This window comes from Zosterops lateralis (assembly GCF_965231275.1).
Source record: "Zosterops lateralis genome assembly, chromosome: 2".
Classification (NCBI taxonomy): domain Eukaryota; kingdom Metazoa; phylum Chordata; class Aves; order Passeriformes; family Zosteropidae; genus Zosterops; species Zosterops lateralis.
In genome coordinates this window covers 89,352,462-89,372,914 of record NC_139763.1, presented here as the reverse complement: position 1 = coordinate 89,372,914, position 20,453 = coordinate 89,352,462, and the positions used below count along the sequence as shown (strand labels likewise).

The window sequence follows — 20,453 nt, the reverse complement described above, 5'->3', positions numbered from 1 at the left end:
CGGCGGGAAACCAAGGCGCCGGGAGCGCCCCCGCTGCCCTGTCCCTCCCCCAGCACTTGCCTTCCGGCGCGGCGGCCGCGGCGCTCCGGAAGCGAGTCCGGCCGGAGCCAGATAGAGGGCGCGCCCCGGCGCCATCTTGGGTGGCCGCGGCGGGAAGGGCGGGGCCGGGGCGGGGCCGGCGCGGCCGCGTGACAAAATGGCGGCGCCCAGGCGGCCACGTGGGGACGCGCAGGGGGAGGAGGAGGATGGTGAAGGGCGATCCCCGGAGCGCAAGCGGCCCCGCGGGCACGGGCAGCGGCGGCTCCTGGTCGTACTGGAGGGGGCGAGTCTGGAGACCGTAAAGGTGCGGGCGGCGGGAGGTCGGGGCGGGCCCGGCCGTGCCGCGGATGCCCTCGCTCCCCGCTCACTCGTCCGTGCTTCGGCCGTAGGTGGGGAAGACGTTCGAGCTGCTCAACTGCGACAAGCACAAGGCGCTGCTGCTGCGGAACGGTCGGGACCCCGGGGAGGTGCGGCCGGACATCACCCACCAGGTACCCGTGGGCTCTGGCGGCCCGGGGCCGCTCGGGGAAGCGCGGAAAGGCGGCTCGGGGCCATCGTCCCTCGGGTCTGGGGGCTCGCTTGTGCCCCTGGAGCCCGAGGGCGAGTTTGGCCTCCTCCCTATGATGGTGGGGTTTAGGTTGAATCGCTATTTGGGCCTGGGCTCGGATTCTTAACGTCACAGCATCACATCCCGTAGTCGGATGAGCTTTAAGCCTCAACATCGGTCCCTTCTGCACTAATCCAAGTTTGTCTAGATTTCTCTCTCTTGTGCCTTTCTATTTCCACTACCGTGCGCTTTTCACTTTCAGAGTCTCCTGATGCTCATGGACAGCCCCCTGAATCGGGCTGGGCTCCTGCAGGTTTATATCCACACCAAGAAGAACGTTCTCATTGAGGTCAATCCCCAAACCAGAATCCCAAGAACTTTTGATCGATTCTGTGGTCTTATGGGTAAGTGATTCAAACTCTACACCAGCTACAGAATAATGCAGGAAGGTGGTTGGGGTTGGAGGAACTTTGGGAAAAGTCAAAAACTGGCACTGACCTTAAAATGTGAAAGTGAGAAAAGAGCAGAGAAATGAAAGCATCTTTCTGGGACGTTCAAGGATGCATAACCCAGCTGTGTGTTCCTAGCACCGTGGGGAGTGCCTGCAGGAGGTTGTGCCATTAGCAAAGTAACTCTTTTCAGTCTGTGATGGGAACTCTATTTTGTGTACCTCAGCTCAGCCAAAGCATGGAATTCCTCCAGCAAATTACCACATAGCTTAAGTGGTTTCTTTCTTGTTTTCTCTTTGCCAGTTCAGCTGCTGCATAAGCTCAGTGTCAGAGCAGCTGATGGGCCTCAGAAACTGCTGAAGGTAAATATTCTGTAACTGTTCACAGCTAATGTTGCAATATTGTAAGAACGACGTAGGAGGGATTTTGGGGGGAGGTGTTTTTTTTTTGTTTGGGGCCCTGGTTGTGGGTGGGGCTGCTATTCCCTTCTGTCACATCATTGCTGGGGGTCCTGGTTTCAAGAGGGCTCTCCCACATGCTACCTGGCTAGGAGCTGCTGCTGCAGGAAGGAAACCCCAAACACACCTGTCTTTGGAGCTGAAGGATCTGTTTCCTCATGTGAGCCTGTATGCCATGCCTGGGCATTGATTCTTTTTGGGTACAACTTTTAAATTGGCAGAGAGAGGTGCGAATGAAGATATAATTAACTTGAATGGCTTCTGCAACTACAGAGGGGAGGACTGGATAAATCACAGAGACAAAGGATTTATCACAATATTGGATTCTTTGGATGAAGAACTACCTTGTTGCTGGAAAGGCCAGAAAAGCAACAGCCTGAGCAAGATGACGGTGATGTCATCTTGGCAGAGAACACTTGGCTGTAGCCAGTGCATCCACGCCAGGACATGGGTCAGCAGGCAGGGAGGGACAAAGAGTAGCCTTTCCAGCCTTTTCCACACAGGGCTCTCATGAACCTGGCTTGAGGATTGTGCCATAACAAGGAGTTGCTGGTCTGGAGCAGGATTTCACTGTGCTGCTCCTCAACACAGCAGCAAGACTCCCAGAAGCAAAGAAGGACTAATCATTATTTAAATGTATTTTGTAATTTTCTTCTGGAAAATCCAGATTCCCCGAAGGAGGGTGGATTTAAATCCCAGCAGCAGCTTGCTTGCCAGCCAAGATGAGACAAAATTGCCTAAAGGGGACTATAGGTCCTCCTTCTGTGCCTGTTTCATGAGCATTTTCCAGATACACACTGAGACTGGCAACATGTGGATACACCTGCCGGGGTTTGTTCTGTCCCTCTGCCTGGGGATCCCTGACCACACTGCCCAGTGTGTACTTCATGGCTTCTTTGCAGGAGGTGGTGTTTGGGATGCTCTTCCTGGAGCAGTGCTGTGCCTCAGCTATTCCATATTGTACCTGGCTATTCCATATTGCCTGCTGTCACTTGGAGAATGTCTTGTGGACATTTTCAATTTTGGATTATTTAGGAATTGTACTGCTGGTCATGGGGAGCTCTGCTACTTGTTTTACTGCTCCTCACAGCCAAGACTCATCTGCCTCTACATCACCTGTATCCTGGGCATATCTGCCATCACTGAGCCTCAGCCCATCTGGGATTGTTCTTGCTCAGGGGCCTGGGTGCACTTGGTGGGTAATCAAGGGGAGAGGGATACAGGATGTGTGCCTCAAAGGGATTTGATTTTTGATCTAGGACAGTCTGTGATGTTGAATTGTTTACCTAATGTTGGCTGTGGACTGACACCACCACTGTATTCTGTAAATACCATGGACATTGAAGACGGACTGCTCCAGATGCACTGGTCGTGAGCTCCTGATGCAGCCTGCAACCAGCTGATGACTTTTTTGTTTGCTGCTGTTAGCAAACATTGGATCTAGCTCTGTGTCAGGGCCTGTTACCTCTACACCCCTATTAATTTTTGCTTTCTGCAGGTGATTAAAAATCCTGTCAGTGACCATTTGCCCGTGGGCTGTTTGAAGATTGGCACCTCCTTTGCAGCGTCACAGGTGTCGGATCTGCGTGAGCTGGTTCCTGCAGCGGAGCCAGTTGTCATTGTGGTGGGAGCTTTTGCCCACGGCTCGGTAAGTGTGTCTATCCCTCATCTGGGGTTGTAAAAATGTTTCAGTCTTGTTCTGAGTATGGAGGTATTGTCTGCCCTTTTTTTGGCTTGGTTTTCCCTCCACCCAGACCCCCATTTTTTCCCGTATGCTTGTCAAATAAAGGCCCAAAACTGCAGCACTTTGGGGACTGTTCTCCCTTCTGAGAGAGAGCATTAGTGAAGACTAGCAGTTTCCCTGCTGAGGAAATACTGCACCTCTGCAGCTGTTAGGGTTGGAAAGGATCTCTGAAGATTATCCAGTCCAACCCCCTGCCAAGGCAGGGTCAGCTGCAGCAGGTGACACAGGAACATGTCCAGGTGGATTTTCAATGTCTCCACAACCTCCTTGGACAGCCTGTTCCAGTGCTCTGCCATCCTCATCATAAAGAAGTTCTTCCTCCTGTTTAGGTGAACCTTGTGTTCTAGTTTACGGCCACTGCTCCTCACCCTGTCACTGGGCACCAGATGAAAGAGTTTGGCACCATCCTCCTAATGCTTGAGATATTTATGTGCATTAATGAGATCCCATCTCAGTCTTCTCTTCCCTAGGCAAAACAGGCCCTGCAGTCTCTCCTCATAAGAGATGGTTCCATGTCCTGATAGTCTTTCTAGCCTCTGCTGGACCTTCTCCAGTGGCTCCTTGTCTTGTATTAACAAAGATGGGGTTCAGTGAAAACTTCTGGCAACTCACTTTTTTGTTTTGGTTTTTTTTTCTATTTCCCCCCTGCTCTTCTCCCAGGTCAATGTTGACTATACAGAAAAGATGGTCTCCATCAGCAACTATCCCCTTTCTGCTGCCCTGACGTGTGCTAAAATTACTACTGCCTTTGAGGAAGTGTGGGGAGTAGTATGAGCTTCTGCTGCTACTGCTGTTGTCATGATGGACTTGTATACAGTGACTTCACATTCTGGAAAGGCTCTTTAACTTGGGTGTGGACCTGGTGCAACTTTGGGCTCCTGGAAAACACTTCACCTTCATCCTTGTAGCTTCTGAAGCAGCGAGACTTTAAATGGACTGCCCCACTGACTGCCCCTTTTTCCTCCTATTAAAGGTACCTTTTTTGATTAAAAAGCGCTTGTGAATTTTACTTTCTCATTTTTCATATGTGGGCAGGCTGGATCCCTTTATAGCAGGGACATGGCCCAAATTTGTCACAGAACTGGAATTCTTAGCTGTGCCCTGCTCACCCTGGTGTCACTCGGTCCTGCAGAATTGCTTTGCTCGGTGGCATGTGCCAGTTCACACTCCCACACCGAGGCACCCGTGAGGAAAGGAGCTGAAGCTGATGTTAAAAAGACCAGGAGCATTTTTTATCTTAGATGACAAATGTAGAAAAGTCAGAAGGTGGCTCCAATCCAACGCAGCACCTGCCGTGAGTGTGGTACAATCATCTGGTATCAGCGGAGAGACGAGCGCCGGCCGTGGGGCGGCAGAGATAAGGCAACAGACAGAAGGTGGAGGGTCTCAAGGAGGCTCACTCGGATCCCCTCCTTTTGGGTCTCTGACCCTGTGCTTTCTCCTTCCCCCTCCTTGCGTTGAAAAATAGTCATACTTCAACACAGCAAACTTGGCAGGTGATGCTTTGCTTCCGGAGTGTTAAATCAACTCCTACGAATGCACAGGTGGTACAATCTGAAAAACAGAGGAGCCCTATATTTGCTTGGGTTGATTTGATGTTTGCTTTTCACCTTGGGCTGCAGCATTGCTGCCCCACTTTACCTCCTGGTCTCTACCTCATACAGCCTTACCTTTTGGCTGTTATTCTGCTCTTTTTAGCTTTTCTTTCCGTGGCACAAGTGCTCTGCGAATGTAAGGCAACACCAGCAGTAAGGTGAAGAACAACACGTGGCCGAAGAAATAAATAGACCTGTACACCTGCAAAGAGAAAGGGTTGGGGATCAGCAACCAGCTTTAAGCCAAGAACACAGGGGAGAGAGTAGGGTTGACCATGTGGGGTCATCTCTGTGGCTCCTAAATACCTTCATCCATTTGTCCCAGGTGAAAAGACAAAATGGCACCAGAGAGTAACCCATGAACATCCAGTGGTTAGTCTGCTGCAGCACGTAGAAAATGGGCCGCAAGACAGTGATGGAGGCCAGAGTGCTTAGGAGAGGACTGTCCCGAACAAGGTTCATGGCCTAATTTAAAGAAAAAAGTCAGAATTCTCAACAGTTGGTTGTCCTGTGGCTGTATTTGCAGGTTCTTGGGCCAAAGTTCTCTATCCAGCTGTGTAAAATCTGCTTTAGAAAGCAGCTAGTCTAAAAAAATAGCTAAATACCCTGTCCTGGCCAAAGTTTTAATTAAGAAAATACATTTGTATTGTTCTCTCAGTACTAGAAGATTAACAGAGGCATTCAGCTCATGTGTTTGTCCTCCAGTCTTTCCAGCTGCCAAGCACTTCAGCCGCCTTCTGCTCATATGCCAAGTTTTCCACTTTTCTCCCTGTCAGCTTCTGCAATATATTTATGGTTTGCCCACGCAGAAGGCAGCAACCTAGTGAGCTCCTGAGAACAAAACCCTGCCATGCTTGAAAACCAATTCCAAAGTGAGCAGCTATTTTTCATATTTAATGCAAGTAAAGCCTTCAGCATGGCACTTTGCAGACTCAAGGGGAGAGGCTGACCTAACACAGGCTCCCACCCAGTTCTGGTAAGTCAGACAAAGCCCACCTGTCTTTCCACGATGACTATAAGCAACTCCATCTGAAAGCACACCAGGTAGCCAGAGTGCAGCCCGTGCCAAATGGCCAGGAAGAACAGGGCCAGTGCCTGTGACAGCAGTTTGTTGCCCAGGAACTTCAAGCGCTTGAAGATGTAGCTGAAGCAGAAAAGAAACAAAGTGCTTCCAGGTTATAATCTGCCCTCCCCTGGTTGTATCAGGGATGAGGGGCCCAGGGGACCTGATGCTTTTCATGCCCTGTGGTGGCAGGAACAGCATGATGAGGGAAAAACCTACATCAAAACAGTCTTAAAAGAAATCCCACCTATAAGGGGAACGAAGGGGGTCATTACATATAATTTAGCTCTGTGTCCCAGCAGGTGCTGAACCAAAACCCATCCAAGTTTGGCGTGGGGAGCACCAAGAGCCATGATGCAGGAAACAGCTGTCAGAGCAGCTCTGTGGCTGGCTGAGCAGGCAGGGCTTGCTGCAGTCCCATTCTAGTCTCTGCTGCCATCAACTGCTTGCCTTTATTAATGAACTGCCCTTCCAGGTGAATTAAAAGGTCCCTTTAACCCAGTAACCCAATAATCTGTTTTTAAGGGCACAGCAGCAAAACATGGGAAAAGGTTCACAAACTGAAAACTGGCAGATTATTCCTCGAATATTTAGGCTAACGCTTAGCCTAAGGTCTTGGTTCTGCTGACAGAACAGAACTGACACATTATAGAAGGAAAATTTTGTCCTGCTCACCGGGCCACCCAAGCATTGGTGTTGATGTTGAAAGAAGCTATGGTCCCTGTGAACAAAGGTGTTGTCTCATACAGCCAGACCTTCATGTTGGCACAGGCATTCCACAAAGGCTTTCCATTCTGGTCTTTCCCATTGTACCCCAGACCAACAAGGATGCAGACACCTTCCTATCAAAAAATGCACAAGAAAGGTGAAAATGTAGCCCTTTTCTTGCTGGAGAAGCAGAGCTGAGGAAGTGCTGACTCTTACTGTGTTGAGAGCATTATTAGAGACTGAACAAAAGGATTAAAAATGGCCTTTTAGTTAGCTAGCCTTTGCTAACTTAAAGCGAGCTGAACTGACCTGCAATGATCTCCGGATATTTGGATTTCTTCCATTTAGTACTAAGTCCAAGAGGCTTGGACCTTTATTCATTTGTCTTTTGCTTCTGGAATGACACCTAGACTCACCGTAACAAGCCAGCAAGTTACGTATTTGTAGAGTATAATCTTGCCCCAGATCAATATGTAACCACAACGGAACCAGAAAGGCTTCTCCTGCAGAGATAAGAGTGAAACAGAGTAAAAATAAAACCTGGAGTTGAGTGGCCATAATGACACAAGGTAAATGGGATCTCATCACCATCTTTTGTTTTAATCTGATGTATGTGTTAAGACATATGGACTGGGCTGCCAGGCTTATGCAGACCTACACATCATTCTCCTTCCTTTGGTAATATTTGGCTGTACTGAAATAGGTAGAGTTTGGGAAGACTCTGGGATTAGCATAATCAAAATGCTAACTGATAATCTGCCATTATTCGTTAGGAGTTTTCAAAGAACCTCAAAGATTATGACAAGCCTTACAAGTTGCTCTAGTAGAATTGTTTGCATATAATGGTTAAATGGAAAGAGGTCATAACATAGGTATATTAGGTTTCCAAAACCAGCAGTAGCATTTAAGATCAATTATCTATCTGTAAAAGTTTTAATTTGTCTCAGTTCTACTTAACACATTACTGTTCTGCATCAGAAGGAATCCACAGGACAGGTGGCAAGTCCAAATCAGCTGTGGGAAAGCTTATCTCTAGTTGCTGACTTATTTTTAAATTGAGGCAAAAAAAAAAAAAAAAAAAAATTCCACTCTTGTAGACCCACTGCCCACCAGAGAAGTAGAATTCTTCCACACCCCACAAGGCCAAGTGAATACATACCATATAGTCATCTGAGGTCAGGTATTCATCAGAGATGTACAGGCTTGACAAGGTGTAGGTTACTAGAAACAAGAGACCCAGGCTCAGGCGCTTGAGAGCAGGCACAAAACTGAGAAAAATACGAAGGTCAAATAAATGCCTTGGAAAGAGACCATCAGATTTATAGTTTTAAAAGCAGACGTGGAGAGGAGGAGGTAGGGGAGACAGTGATAGGGAGTCACCACATTCCACTGCAGCAGCTGCTTCCATTTGGAAGGATGGGATGCAAACATCACCAGGTTGGAACTGAGTCTGTACTAGAGATGTCAAATGGTTGTTTATATTCATGCCCTGGAACAATGCTGGGACATGAAGCAGAGTTATGAGCAATTTTGAAGGACTGCCTTGTCTCATAAATCACTTCTGGTCACAGCACTTCTGTGTCCAGGTAAGACAGCAGTCTGCTGCAGGGAATGTGGAGAATTCAGCATTCTAGGATCGTAGGAAGGGGAGAAGCCAAGCAGCTTTGTATTACCTATTGGGTCTCTGGCCTGGAACGTCAGTCATCTCACCCCTTGCCAGTTTCTGATAGTCTGTCATGGAGAACTGAGGCCCAACCATGAAGGCACCATAGAAATAGGAGAATCCTGAGACCTCCAGCAAGGTAGGAACCCCGCGAACAGCAAATCGCCGCTGCTCAGGGCTCAGGAACTCCTGCACCAAAGGGAGTGGCATTAACATCATCTCAGGGGTTTCATTCTAGCTCTGGATGTTATGTCCTCACCCTGCCTCCTTACTGCTTTCAGTTCTTGCTCCCCATGGACATGGAACTTTTACACTTTGTTACTTCATGTCCATTCTTCTCCCCAGCCCTCTCTATCCCCACCCCCTCCAATCAGCAACAGGATCCAACGGTTGAGACCAATTGCACAGATCTCTAAACCCAGATAAGCCCCAAATATGGAAGAGATCTACTGACATACATCCCTGGCAGCAGACTAGGCATAGTAGGAGCACTGTATTTGACCTTTTCCAGTCCCTGACTGCAATTTAATGTACTCTCCCAAGACCTTATCATGCTACAATTCCTACTTCTTGATGCAAAAATTGTCTTTAAATACTTGAAGCTTCAGCTCAGGAAGTTTCAGCTTGACCTCATTTTCCTGCAGTCAGCAGCAATTCCATGGATGCTACCGACTTGGTCAGGCCTCAAACAGGAGATGGGGAATGCAGGTACTTGAAGCAGGACTGAGGGACAGTAGCATGTGTAGTGCCCTCTCCCACATGCTGTGCTGTGCAACTTCTCTGTTTCATCTGAGCTAAAAACAGGGTCCTAACAAATGGTAATGGGCAACCATTGACAAGGTCATGGTAAGACTAATCAAGGGAAAGGAAGATGGGAACTGAGATCCAGTATTGACTGATGGCAAGTTAAAGGTACACTACCCACAAGACACAGAGCATCAGGGGTTGGGAATCTAGAGCAATAGATTTGCAGGAAGGAGATGGTGGAGAATTTTGAAGGGTCAGAGTAATATTCTGATATAACTGAAACAACTTCCGTCCATCTCTAATCACCACTGTCTCTGTTCCAAATTATTTTGTTTCACTCTAGAATTTAGTGCCCTCAAACACTCACAGAGGCTCCCCTCTCAGCTTTGGCTTTTACCTAACAATGCAGCTTGCTAACTCACATCCTTTGAACTTGATTTTCTGATCTCTAGCTCACTGGGACAGCACGGAATGACGGAAAAATGGTTTCTGACTCACCGGATCTTTTCCTCCATCATAGTAATCAATGGCCAGACCTAGAGGTGAGAAACAGTGACTTGAAGCCCTGGGATGGGCACAGCTTGCAGAGAGCAAGAGAGAGAAGAGAGGTGTCACTCACCAATCAACTTAAGTGTCAAGACACAATGTGGCATTGTCCACTTGATGTCATAATGCTCTGTGGCTGTGAAGTAATATCCAGCCATAAGGTATGTCTGAAAGAAACCATTGTTTGGGTTATTCAAACTAATTCCTCCAGCTGGTTTTGATCTGCCTCCACTTTTCCACCCACAGTTGCTACTGAAGTGCAAAACTGAACAGAGGCCTGCCTCCCTTCTACAAACCCAGGGAATAAGAAAGAGGGTTTACCATCTGAAAGAGGAATGTGGTGATGACGGCAGTGATTGTGCGACCCATTAGTCTCAGTATGAGGAACTGGATTAGGACACATATCAGGGAATGAAGAAACTGTGTCCCTGTGGGCAGGAAAAAGAGAGAGATAAGAAATAAAAATTACATTTATAGGTCCTCCTAAATTGCAGCATGCCCTGGGCCAGGCAGTTCTCTCTTCCCAAACTCAGCTTACCAAAATTGAAGTAAGCAATTGAGAGTCCCGTGAACACGTTGTAGAGATGAATGAGGTAGGCCTCCTTCTGGAAGAGGAAATAGCGCTGGAACAAGGCAAAAGGATATCCTGAGCAGAGAGAAAAAAGAATTTTAAATAGGTTTAGACAAGTATTTGTCACGAACCAAACTACTGCCTTTTTGAACATGTCATTAGAAATATGTACTTTACATGATACATTATCAACACAGGGCCTTGTGTTAATTCCTGATACTGTATTTGCATCTTGGGAGACAGACTCCAGATTAATTACTCTGTACAGAAGAAAATACTTTAACAGGAACATATTATAGCAAAACTGACATTGAAGTACAAAAAATTACAGGATTACAGTTTCTGGCCTCATTCAATATATGAGATGGATAATGCTGAAATACATGAATTGCACTTTAGCCTCTGATTCATTTCCAAATTCTGTGGCAAATACAATGAACATGGCAAGAAGTTAGATCAAAAAAAAAAAGGGGGGGGAGAAGGGAGAAGCTTTACGGTTAATACTATTACAATGCCCAAAAAACCTCAGTCCCACTCCCACCTCAATGAGTTCTTTCAGCTTTAATTTCAGAGCTCCTCAGGTGACCTCCAATAAGATACTCTTGCTTTTCTAACTCTGCAACTTCGGATTTGCATCTGATTTGTGAACTACTGGGTACACAAAAGCTGTAACTAAAATCCACTGGCACTATGCATGTGGTATTTTTGGAAAAAAAAAATCAGTCAGAAGCATTTCATATGGAACAGCTAAGAAAAGTGGAAGGTTTTTTTTTCCTTGCATTTTCTGCGAGGTAGCTCCTAGTCTGCATTAGGAATGCCTCCAGATTATTCATCTGTGGCTCAAGTGAGAAGCAAACATTTGTAAAGCACTCTGGTAGTACAGAAGCGGCACACAGAACACACACGATTCAATTAAACTCGGTTGTCTAGGTGAGTTTCACAAAGCGTGCAATAAACATTGCCACATAGTAGACAGTAAATATAATACGTCTTAATACACAGTGGCACAGGAAACATTAGTTGCAATTACCGTTTCCAAAGGCATGTGCACAAGGTGCTGAACTGGAATACCAGAAGCTACTTTAATTCTGGCATTTTGTAACTTTATTGCTCTATTTTTGCAAGCCTGTGTGTTCTCTTACCCTGCTCAAAAAAAGGGGAAATTCATCACATACCACAATACTGGCATCCACATTACTTATCATCCTAGCTGGAATGAGGAGCAGTGGATGAAGCTCTGCTACCTGCACTAATGGAGTGGTAGTAGCAGGAGGTGGTCATGTTTTATATGGAGCAGTAATAAAAGGTGATGAAATGCACATTCTGCCGAGAAGTGTATGATGGATGGAAGGCTTCCAATAAGCAAGGCCAAGTCTAGTCACTACTGTGAGAGGAAATGAGAAACTCTGTCACGTTATTTAAAAACATGTCTGGCAGTCTGGCAGTGCTAACAGGCTGGAGCCATTTTAAGGCTCTCTCCATCCCCACAGATCCCTTGGGAGGGAGCCCTGGAGTTGGGGACTTTTGGGCTCTTTTCTAGATCCTTTTGGGCTCATGTTCTACAGCGTCCAGATGTGTACCTGCTGCCTCCTAAAACCGAGCTGCTGTTCCCCATTTTCTCAGCCTCCTGCCACCCCTCTTTCGGTTTTCCCTGCCTCCTTGCTGCTGTTCCTTCCTCCTTTTGTGTCCCACGCCACAGGCTGCTTTCTGGCCAGCCCCACATACCACGGCTCTCCGCTCCCAGAGCCTGGCAACCTCTCTCCTGCACATCCAGCCTGCTCTCCCTTCCAGAACAGCGGCTCCAAACTCCCCGACAAAATGCCTTGCCCAAGCCACCCCTCTCCCTTCCCGCTCTTCCATGCTTTTTACACGGCCCACTGCTGCCCTGAACACCGGCTGAGATGGAAAGAGGGAGTTGGCAAAGGGAGTTCATCACATGGGCTCTCTGGGGATACAGGAGTAACTCAAAGAGTTAGAGCAATTCACGAGATTTAAAAACAAAACAAAGCAAAAAAAAGTAGTATTTTCTACTGGCCTTTTACTCAGAAACATACAAATGGGGACTGTTTGTTCACGAGCCAATCTTTCTGGTGAAGTTTAATAAACATAGGAAGAAGTGGCTTTGAGAAATAGAAAGTGGTAAAAATTATGAAGTTTTACTATAAGATTAGATTAAAAGTTAAAAAATCGAGGTTTACTGTGGAAAAATGTTTCCCCCTCTGAGCAAAGTGCAAAAAATCATATCAGAAACACAGGCAAAGCACAGTTTATTGCTGTTCATCAATATGCATGGTTTTAAATCTTCATTTGAAAGGGTCTCCCACTGTCTTAAAAATCACTAATATTTTGCAAAACAGTCAATTTCTACCAATTTCTTTTCCTTCTAGCCATTTCTATAGATATAATTAAAGTATGACTGAATACTATAATGCAAGTAGTGCTCCTACTCTTTCAGAGACCTGTCTTGCTTGTCAGCTGTGCTCCTTTTTAGCTCTACACAGGAGGTCATGTCATGGTTTGGGTAATGCTACTCTGAAGGAAAAAGAATTATGAACCCTTGCAAATAGAGAGTTACTAATAATACACACTTCATCTATGTTTTTAGAAACTATAAACTTAAAGTCTGGTCTTGCACTGTGTGGCTGCTGTTCCAGTTCAAAAGTCACAACATCAGCCTAAATTCTTCTGATATCCAGAGTAACTTGTTAGTACTCTGGACTGCAGTTGACCTACAGTTTTGCTGCATGAGATAATTTTCTCAGTTTTACAACTGGGCCAGTTACACGCTGCAGATACAAACTTTAACCCCTAAACAGCAGTGGATATGGGGTAGCAATGGTCATTCTGATGTGGCCTGTGCCCTTTGGAACACTCATAAACTATGCATTAAAGAACAAACAATTTCTGCTGATAACAACATCAGTACTCCTGCTCCACTAGCATGTCCCTGAAGCAGTCTGAATTAGCACAACAGCTTTTGGAGTTATGGTTGCCTTCTGGCAAGCTGGATGTCACCTTTGGATATGCCAGCAGCAGGACTCTGCACTGCTTTGCTTCTGCCATTCAGAGCACCAGGACAAGAGTCCTTGCTCCCTGCTGCCAAGAGGCTCTGCCCAGCAGCTCCCACTCTGCCAAGCTCCTCTTTCACAGCTCCCTAAGCAGAGTGGACTGAGCACGAAAGCAGCTGTAAGACTCCTGGAGAAAACAGCAGGGAACTTCTGGTCCAAGCTCATTCTTCCCTATGCACCACGGAGTTGAAAAACAGCCTGCACACAGAGTTGGGTTTTGCCTCTAGACACACTTTCTATAGAATGGAACAAGCAATTGAGATTACTTTTATTTTTTTACTTCACAGGAACAAGAGGATGATCTCTGTTTAAGAGAACCAAATAGAAGGAAAGGACAAGCTCTGCTTCTCGGCCACAGCTGTTTGGGAGAGTAATGGGCCACTGCACAAAGCCCAGGCTGTCCACAGATACAAGAATCTAATTGAGCAAAAGAAGTTAAATCATCAAGAAGATGGACTGGGCAGGAAAAAAGTCATCTAATCCCAAGGAAAAGTAGTGCTGTCAAGTTTGCCATCTTCTGGACTGGGTGATTAAGATGCCTCTCTTTTTCCAGAGATAAAGCTGCAAATAAGAACAGCGGAAACATTCTTTTCATCTCTGCTCCCTTTATTTCCCCTTTGATATGCAGTAGCTCTATTTCATCTTCAAGCCAGTATCTCTATTTTTCCTCTTCTCCCTTTTGCTGAACATTTAACTCTTCCTTTGTTTGCATCCAGCAGGACAATTGTCTCCATTTTTTTATAAGAATGCTAAAACTAAAAGGAATGGGACAACAGGAAAACAATGTGTAAAAATACCAGCCTTACCTAATATTTTGACTTCAAAGTTATTCCTTTCTATTACTGCAAAAGTGCCACACCTTGTTTAACACTAGGTGCATAAACATGAGTATTTTAATTCAGCTCAGGAGTTTACCTTGAAAGTCCACTCATGGTGCTTTAGTTTGCATAACAGAACAGTCTCAAAGCATGTGAACAGGGCTCCCTTCTCACGAAACTGAACTGAAAACACACTCCAGTCAATGGGTGATCAGTGTGTATGACCTGACTCGAGGCAAATCCAAAGCAAATGTCCAAACCCCACAGACAAGTCTGATCTATAGGTCTGCTCCCACCACACCATTTTCCTTGCTAATGTAAACACAGGCAGTGTGAAGCATTACTCAACTCCCTCTATTTTTTTATTATTTAAGAAATAAAATGTATTTGAAGTTAGGAGTTTAAACGAGGCAGCACATGAGTGTTCTGTGACATCTGGTTTTATGACAGGACAGTGCTGCCTCTTAAAACTTTTCCCATCTCTTACCCATCAGAATTAGTTGTTCACAGACCCTGCAATAAGGTTCCAGCTTGGAACTTGATTTGGGATAAGCCAGCAGCTTTGGGTGACAAGAAGAAGAATTTCACTGAGCCTAAAAGTCTTGAGGATGCAAGGAGCATGAAGCAAAACATGTAAAAAAAAATTGATGAGAGGTAGAAGAGGAGGAGATAAGACAACATGCAAGTGAAGCAGTAGGTTTCTGGCACCCATTGAGTAAGAATGTGTTACTTTCTGCACATCCCTGCTATGTCTATGGATGAAGGAATACTTTCCCAATGCTTTTCCTGGCAGGTCTGGGCAAACCAGCAGGGTCATTTCTGGCTCAGGGCTGTAAACAGCATGTTGGCCCCTGTCCATATTATGCAGGTAGCTTGCAAGGCACTGTGTAATATTACAGTCATATAAATAGCTTCAATTCTTTGGGATTGCACAGCCATGCAAGAAACACCAGCAACAGAAAGTATTAAATACACAGTGCAATAAGGCCTCCTGTATCCTGAGCAGTGACAGCAGGAAAGAAATCTGTCCCCTCTCATGTGAGGACAGGAGCAGCACCACAGAAACCCTCAGAAAACCTGTAATCTCCTTCACACCATCAGAGCAGCTCCAGTGGGAGCTACTGAAGAGTGCAAGCTAGAGTTCATCTCTCAAAGACATTCTCATACGACTGACAGACATTAGTGCACTGACATATCACAATTTTTATTGTGGCAGGGTCCAGAACTGTGCTTCAGGTATTCCTGTTGTTGGTACTGCTGCCAAATTGCAGATTACTTTCTTCAAAGGTTGTCTATGCAAATTTTTACGTGGGGGAAGTCTGCAGTAAGTTTTTCATCTGGTACAATCCAGGTAAGGGACTCTAGTCTAGCTGTAGTCTCTGCTTCAAAACTGCAGCAAGTGTAAACCTGTCTCAGATTAAAATACAAAGCTGTGACTAAAATCCCCATAATTTGCTCAGCAATGTGCCGTTGCTTGTTCACTGAAATGATGTGGGGCTCTTTAGGACTACTCCTAAATTTTAGTTCTTGAATGTTCTTCCCTCCTCCTTTCTCTTTTTCTTGTTGTCTTCTGTATTTAATTTTTTTTCAGTCATGTCAGAATGCCAAAGTTTTAAATGACTTGTTTTGGTTATTTCAGTTAATTACTAAACAAACACTTATTCTGAATTAAGAGAGTAAATTCAGACTATTTTTTCAACAATAATTCAGCTTTATTCAGAAATTAATGTAAGAAGTCCAAAAGTCCTTTGCGATTCTTCCTCTTTTTCAGAAGACTATTTTTATCAGTTTGTGGTGATCTTCTAAAAGTGAAACCCTAGAAACTGTTGTCACAGTAAAACTGCACAGTGGAGATGGGAAACTGCATCACAGAGGAGGAAATAAGCAACAACTTTTTAGTCCACCTTTAGAACCATGCTTGACCCTCATGCCCTTGTTCTGAAATAATTCATCAGTATTAGCTGCAGCCAACAAAAACAGTTTTCTTCCTGAATCTATGTAAACACCTGAAATGGAGGAAGTGAAGGAAAAGTCATACTTAATGTCCTAATGCCGCTTCCAGCTTTCAGAAATGCCTTTCATTTATACCCCATGCCATCCTGTGAAGTGGTCATCAGCACTAGTTGCATTACCAGTGAGATTAAAAGGATTGTAAACTAAGCTGCAATTAAATGAACATTTCTTTGTGCGGGGCTAAGGAACTCCTCTCACTCTCCTCTCATTTTGCTCTGGAGTAGCGTTTGGCCCTTCCTTTTAAAGTAATGGTATAGGTATAATGCTTTACCACCCAGTGCTTATCCATCCATTAAGCAGGAGAGCTGGAGTCAGTCCCCTCTGCCAGAGTGGTGGTTCAACCTACATGACCTGCAAGAGAGCCAAACTGCAGGCGAGGCTGTTTTGCATGCCCTGGAGCCTTCTGTCACAAGTTATGCCTTCCACTGCATCTAATTAAAAGATACCAAGCTAGGAAGAAAGGACAGGGAAAAGTACAGCTCCAGCCTCCTGGTTTGGTTTATCTATTTGAGGCATGCAGGAGAGAGATGTGAGTGGCTTTCTGGACCCTGATCCCCAGAATTTTAATACAAATTCTAAAGATACATTGAGACTATGCAAAACAGATAGTGGCCTACCTGGGGAAGGGACACTGTGGCATCTCAGTGGCTTATTGTCAACACTACACATGGAACATTTGTAGCAGCACACAGGAGTCTCACACTTCCTTAATCTACTGGCTGCAGCAGGCAGCTCTTATCATCATCAGGACAATAATTATCTGCTCTTCATTTCAAAGAAGTGGTGCTGCTCACCCATAAGAGGCTGAGCAGGAAACACCCTCCCAATGTCGTGTCCCAACTTATTGCTAGCAAGAAGCAGCTCTGAGAGTTCGATGGAGGTGCATTCTGCAGAGCCATCCCTCTGCTGTGTCTGCCTCCACACATGCTTTCTAGGACCTTTTCTGTATCAGCACTTGTTAGACTGGTCCCCTGGTTGATCTGGGTGACTAATGTCAGAGTGAACTATCTGCTTTTTCTGGTTTAGGTTTCTGCCAAGCAAGTAAGTTCAACGAGATCGCAATTAAAGGACCAGAGAGAGTCGTGGGAGAAAGCAGGACTTCTCCTGTTCAGCGGTGGGAAGCTGCTACACTAATTAATGCTGGCTTGTGTGTGTGTCCAGTGTTTCCTATTACTTCATTTTTTTACTCTATAGCAGTTTGGTTTAACAAACTTCTACGTTGAGTTCAAAACAATAGTCAGTTCAGTCTCCTGTATACACCCTTCATGGGAAGAATGTTTTGCACAGTTTGATCTCACACATCATAAACTAAATGAGGCAGAATTTGAGGCATAGTCTGGTGCAGACTATGATTATGAAGTGACACAGTTTTTCTTGCCTGCATTTCCTTTAAAAATATTGTACTTCTAGTTAGCCAAAGCAACTTTATTTTGACAGATGACATAGTAGTGGCTGTATCACTTCAGATACACTTTCAGGTTGAGAAGAAAGCTTGTATTTCCTTTCTGCTAGGTGACTACACCACCAAACGCTTTCCCAACCCAAAGTTTCCCTGAGCATCTGCAGAGATTTACACAGATAGCATGTACACATACACTTGAATTAATGTTTTGGGAGCTACAACCTCCCCCTCACTCGCCAGCCCACATCACAACTCCAGCCCTGCCTTACCCATTTCGCACGGAACTCAAGCATCTCATGTTTACATAAGCACAGGCACGGCGTGTTTTGCAACACGCTTCGGGCTGCAGGTGGAGCGCAGGACATCACCCCAGTTCAGTTCTCCTGGCACTGGGCTGGAAAGGTGTTGCTCGCCCTGCCTGGCAGCGCCGCTGGTGACACGCCAGCCCTTCACAGTGCCACCAGCGCCGGACATGGCGATGTCCCCGGGCAGGGACGTCCTGCAGCCGGACGGGGCAACAGCGGAGGGGTTAAGGGGATTCCCGAGCGGACATCCCTCCGGACACACGCTCACGGGACACTGGATGCACAGGCATCACCGGCCACTCACGGGACAACCGCAAACAAAGTTCCTGTGCCGGGACACGGACCCAAACCGGGGGCTTTGGCGGGCACTCCTGGCTTCTCCCTGCCCCGCTCCCACGGGCGGCCTGCCAGGACCGCGCCCCGCCCTCCCGCGGCGAGAGGGACGGTGCTCCCCTCTGGTCCCGGGCGCTTCGCCCGCTGCCCGGGCGGGACGGGCCGGGCGGTGCCGGTGCCGGTGGCGGCGGGGTCTCCCCCGCGGGCTGGGCGCGCACACGTGGCCTGGCGCGGCGCTGGCACAGGTACGGCTGGCCCCGCGCGGGAGCGGCGCTGCCCGGCCCCGGCCCGCCACACGGCACGGCGCGGCACGGCGGGGTCGCTCCTTCCCACAGCGGGCGCGGAGCCCCGCCCGGAGCGCCAGCCCCGTCGCCCCCCGCCCTGACTTACCCATGAGAATGGACAGGATGAGGCGCAGCGCCTGCTCCGAGGAGCCCAGGGCCTCGGCCAGCCGCGCCAGGCTCCAGGCGGACCCCGCCACCGCCATCTTCCCCGCCGGCCGCCCCGCCGGCCGGTCGCGCCCCGAACCCGGCAGCGGCACCAGCCACCGCGGCCCCCGCACCGCGCGCGGCCCCCTGCGCGCCCATTGGCTGCGCCGCGCCCGGCCCCGCCCCGCCGCGCCTGCGATTGGGCAGCGGTGGCAGCGGGGCAGGGCCCTGCGCGCACTAAGGCAAAGGTTACCCGCGAGTGGGCGGCGACGCGGGCTGGCCCCGCCGGCCAATGATTGGGGGAAGCGCCGCCGGGGGGCGGGGCCGGGGGCCCGTCGGGGGCGGGGCCGGGAGGGCGGGGCGGGGCGCGGCTCCCGATTGGCTGCGGCGGGACAGGAGAGCGGCGGGGCGGGCCGGGGGTTATTCGCGGACACGAGGCGCGCGCGGGGAGGGAGGGCGGGAGCGCGGGCGGCGCCTGGGGCGCGCTCCGGGGCCTCGGCCAAGGTCTGGGACCGGGTCTGGGTGTGAGTCCAGCTCTGAGTCCAGCTCTGCTTCCTGGCTCTGCGTCCTCGATAGTGGCTGTGCCTTTGGCCTTGACCTCAGTCGCGGCCACAGCCCCGTTCCTGGTCTTGACCCCAGCCTCGGCCTCAGCTTCAGGTCAGGGCGCTGCTTGAGCTTCCCCAGCACGGCCAGCTCCCACTGCCCCAGTGCTTCCAGAGAACAGAGCCCTGGTGCTTGGCTCCTATGGCCCACAGGGGTCTGCTTCCCCTTCAGGCATTGGGGAAGCACCTGTGCCTTGCCCCGGGCCTGTGGCACCCGGCCCAGAGTGCCACAGCAGCCGGCTGTGCCAGTGGAGCTCAGCAGCAGGGCCAGGAGCAGTGGCCATAAACTGACCCACGAGAAGTTCCACCTCCGCGAGGAACAACTTCTTTACATTGAGGGCGGCAGAGCACTGGACGTGCTGCCCAGGTGTGGAGTTTCCCTCTCTGGAGACATTCAAAACCTGCGTGGGTTCATTCCTGTGTGTCACCTGCTCTAAGTGACCCTGTCTTGGCTTGGGAGCTTGGCCTGGATGACCAGAGGATCCTTCTAACCCTAGCAATTCTGGAATTCTGTGATTCTCTAGTCACACAGCAGCTGGCCCCACATGGACTCCTCATAACTTATCTGCTGGATGACTCTCTCTTAGGTGTGTCCCTTCCTGCAGCCGTCCAGTGTGCACCCCAAGTTCTCCTCAGCTGAAGTTTCAGGTGCAATGGATATGATTTTCTTCCTCTGTTTGTGTTAGAATTTTCCTGCTAGGTCACTTGATTGGGCAAACTCGGCTGAAGGGGCAAACACAGGCCCACACAAAGGTTCACATAAAAAGGGATCTCTGGAGTTCTCTGATCCAAATTGCAGCTCACAAGCAGCAGGACTCAAAGCTGGAGCCATTTGCTCAGGGCATTGCTTGGGTAATTGCTGTACATTTTCATGGTTGGAAAGCTCCCAGCTTTTCTGGGCTCCTGAACCAGTGCTGAATCATCCTCTTTATCCTGGTCCATCCTCCTTATCACTACCCTTTAGCACCAGCACCTGTTACATCCCATTTCTTGTCAAATCTGACTGGGAAAGGGACTGACTGGAATCATGGCCACATAGACCTCTTTTACTTATGAGACCAGGCTAAAGACCTTACCTCTTCTTGCCCTTCTCTTTTCCAGGCTGAACAAACCCACATTTCTCAATAGCAAAGCTCTAGTCACCCATCCAGTGGGCTCTTTCCATTTGGTTCATACCTCTCTTAAACTGGGGAGTGAGGAAGTGTGTGAAGAAGGGGAGATCCTCACCTCCTCCTCCACAAGTCCCCTGAAGGCAGTGTAAGGTGCAGAGTGGCAGGCCAAGATGTATAGCAAGGCTTTAAAAACCCTCCTGGGCAGCTGACTCCATCAGCTTAGACTTTGCAAACAAGTTGCT

At 48.0% G+C, this 20,453-nt stretch overlaps 2 protein-coding genes across 2 annotated transcripts; one reads left to right on the top strand and one right to left on the bottom strand.

Annotated features, from left to right (window-relative positions):
* Positions 1-196: 196 nt before the first annotated feature.
* EMG1 (EMG1 N1-specific pseudouridine methyltransferase) lies at positions 197-4,318 on the top strand (the record flags this gene model as incomplete). Its single annotated transcript, XM_083885085.1, has 6 exons — positions 197-343; positions 429-530; positions 849-990; positions 1,339-1,397; positions 2,992-3,141; positions 3,898-4,318. The coding sequence occupies 6 exons, from the start codon at positions 197-199 to the stop codon at positions 4,009-4,011; spliced, it is 714 nt and encodes a 237-aa protein (XP_083741211.1). The 3' UTR covers positions 4,012-4,318.
* A 129-nt stretch (positions 4,319-4,447) lies between these two features.
* LPCAT3 (lysophosphatidylcholine acyltransferase 3) lies at positions 4,448-18,572 on the bottom strand. Its single transcript, XM_083885082.1, has 13 exons — positions 18,460-18,572; positions 10,098-10,205; positions 9,881-9,987; positions 9,633-9,726; positions 9,512-9,549; positions 8,277-8,455; positions 7,763-7,871; positions 7,020-7,106; positions 6,571-6,737; positions 5,829-5,976; positions 5,139-5,297; positions 4,908-5,034; positions 4,448-4,791 (listed from the first exon to the last, which is right to left on the bottom strand). The coding sequence occupies exons 1-12, from the start codon at positions 18,554-18,556 to the stop codon at positions 4,918-4,920; spliced, it is 1,410 nt and encodes a 469-aa protein (XP_083741208.1). The 5' UTR covers positions 18,557-18,572; the 3' UTR covers positions 4,448-4,791; positions 4,908-4,917.
* Positions 18,573-20,453: the final 1,881 nt, after the last annotated feature.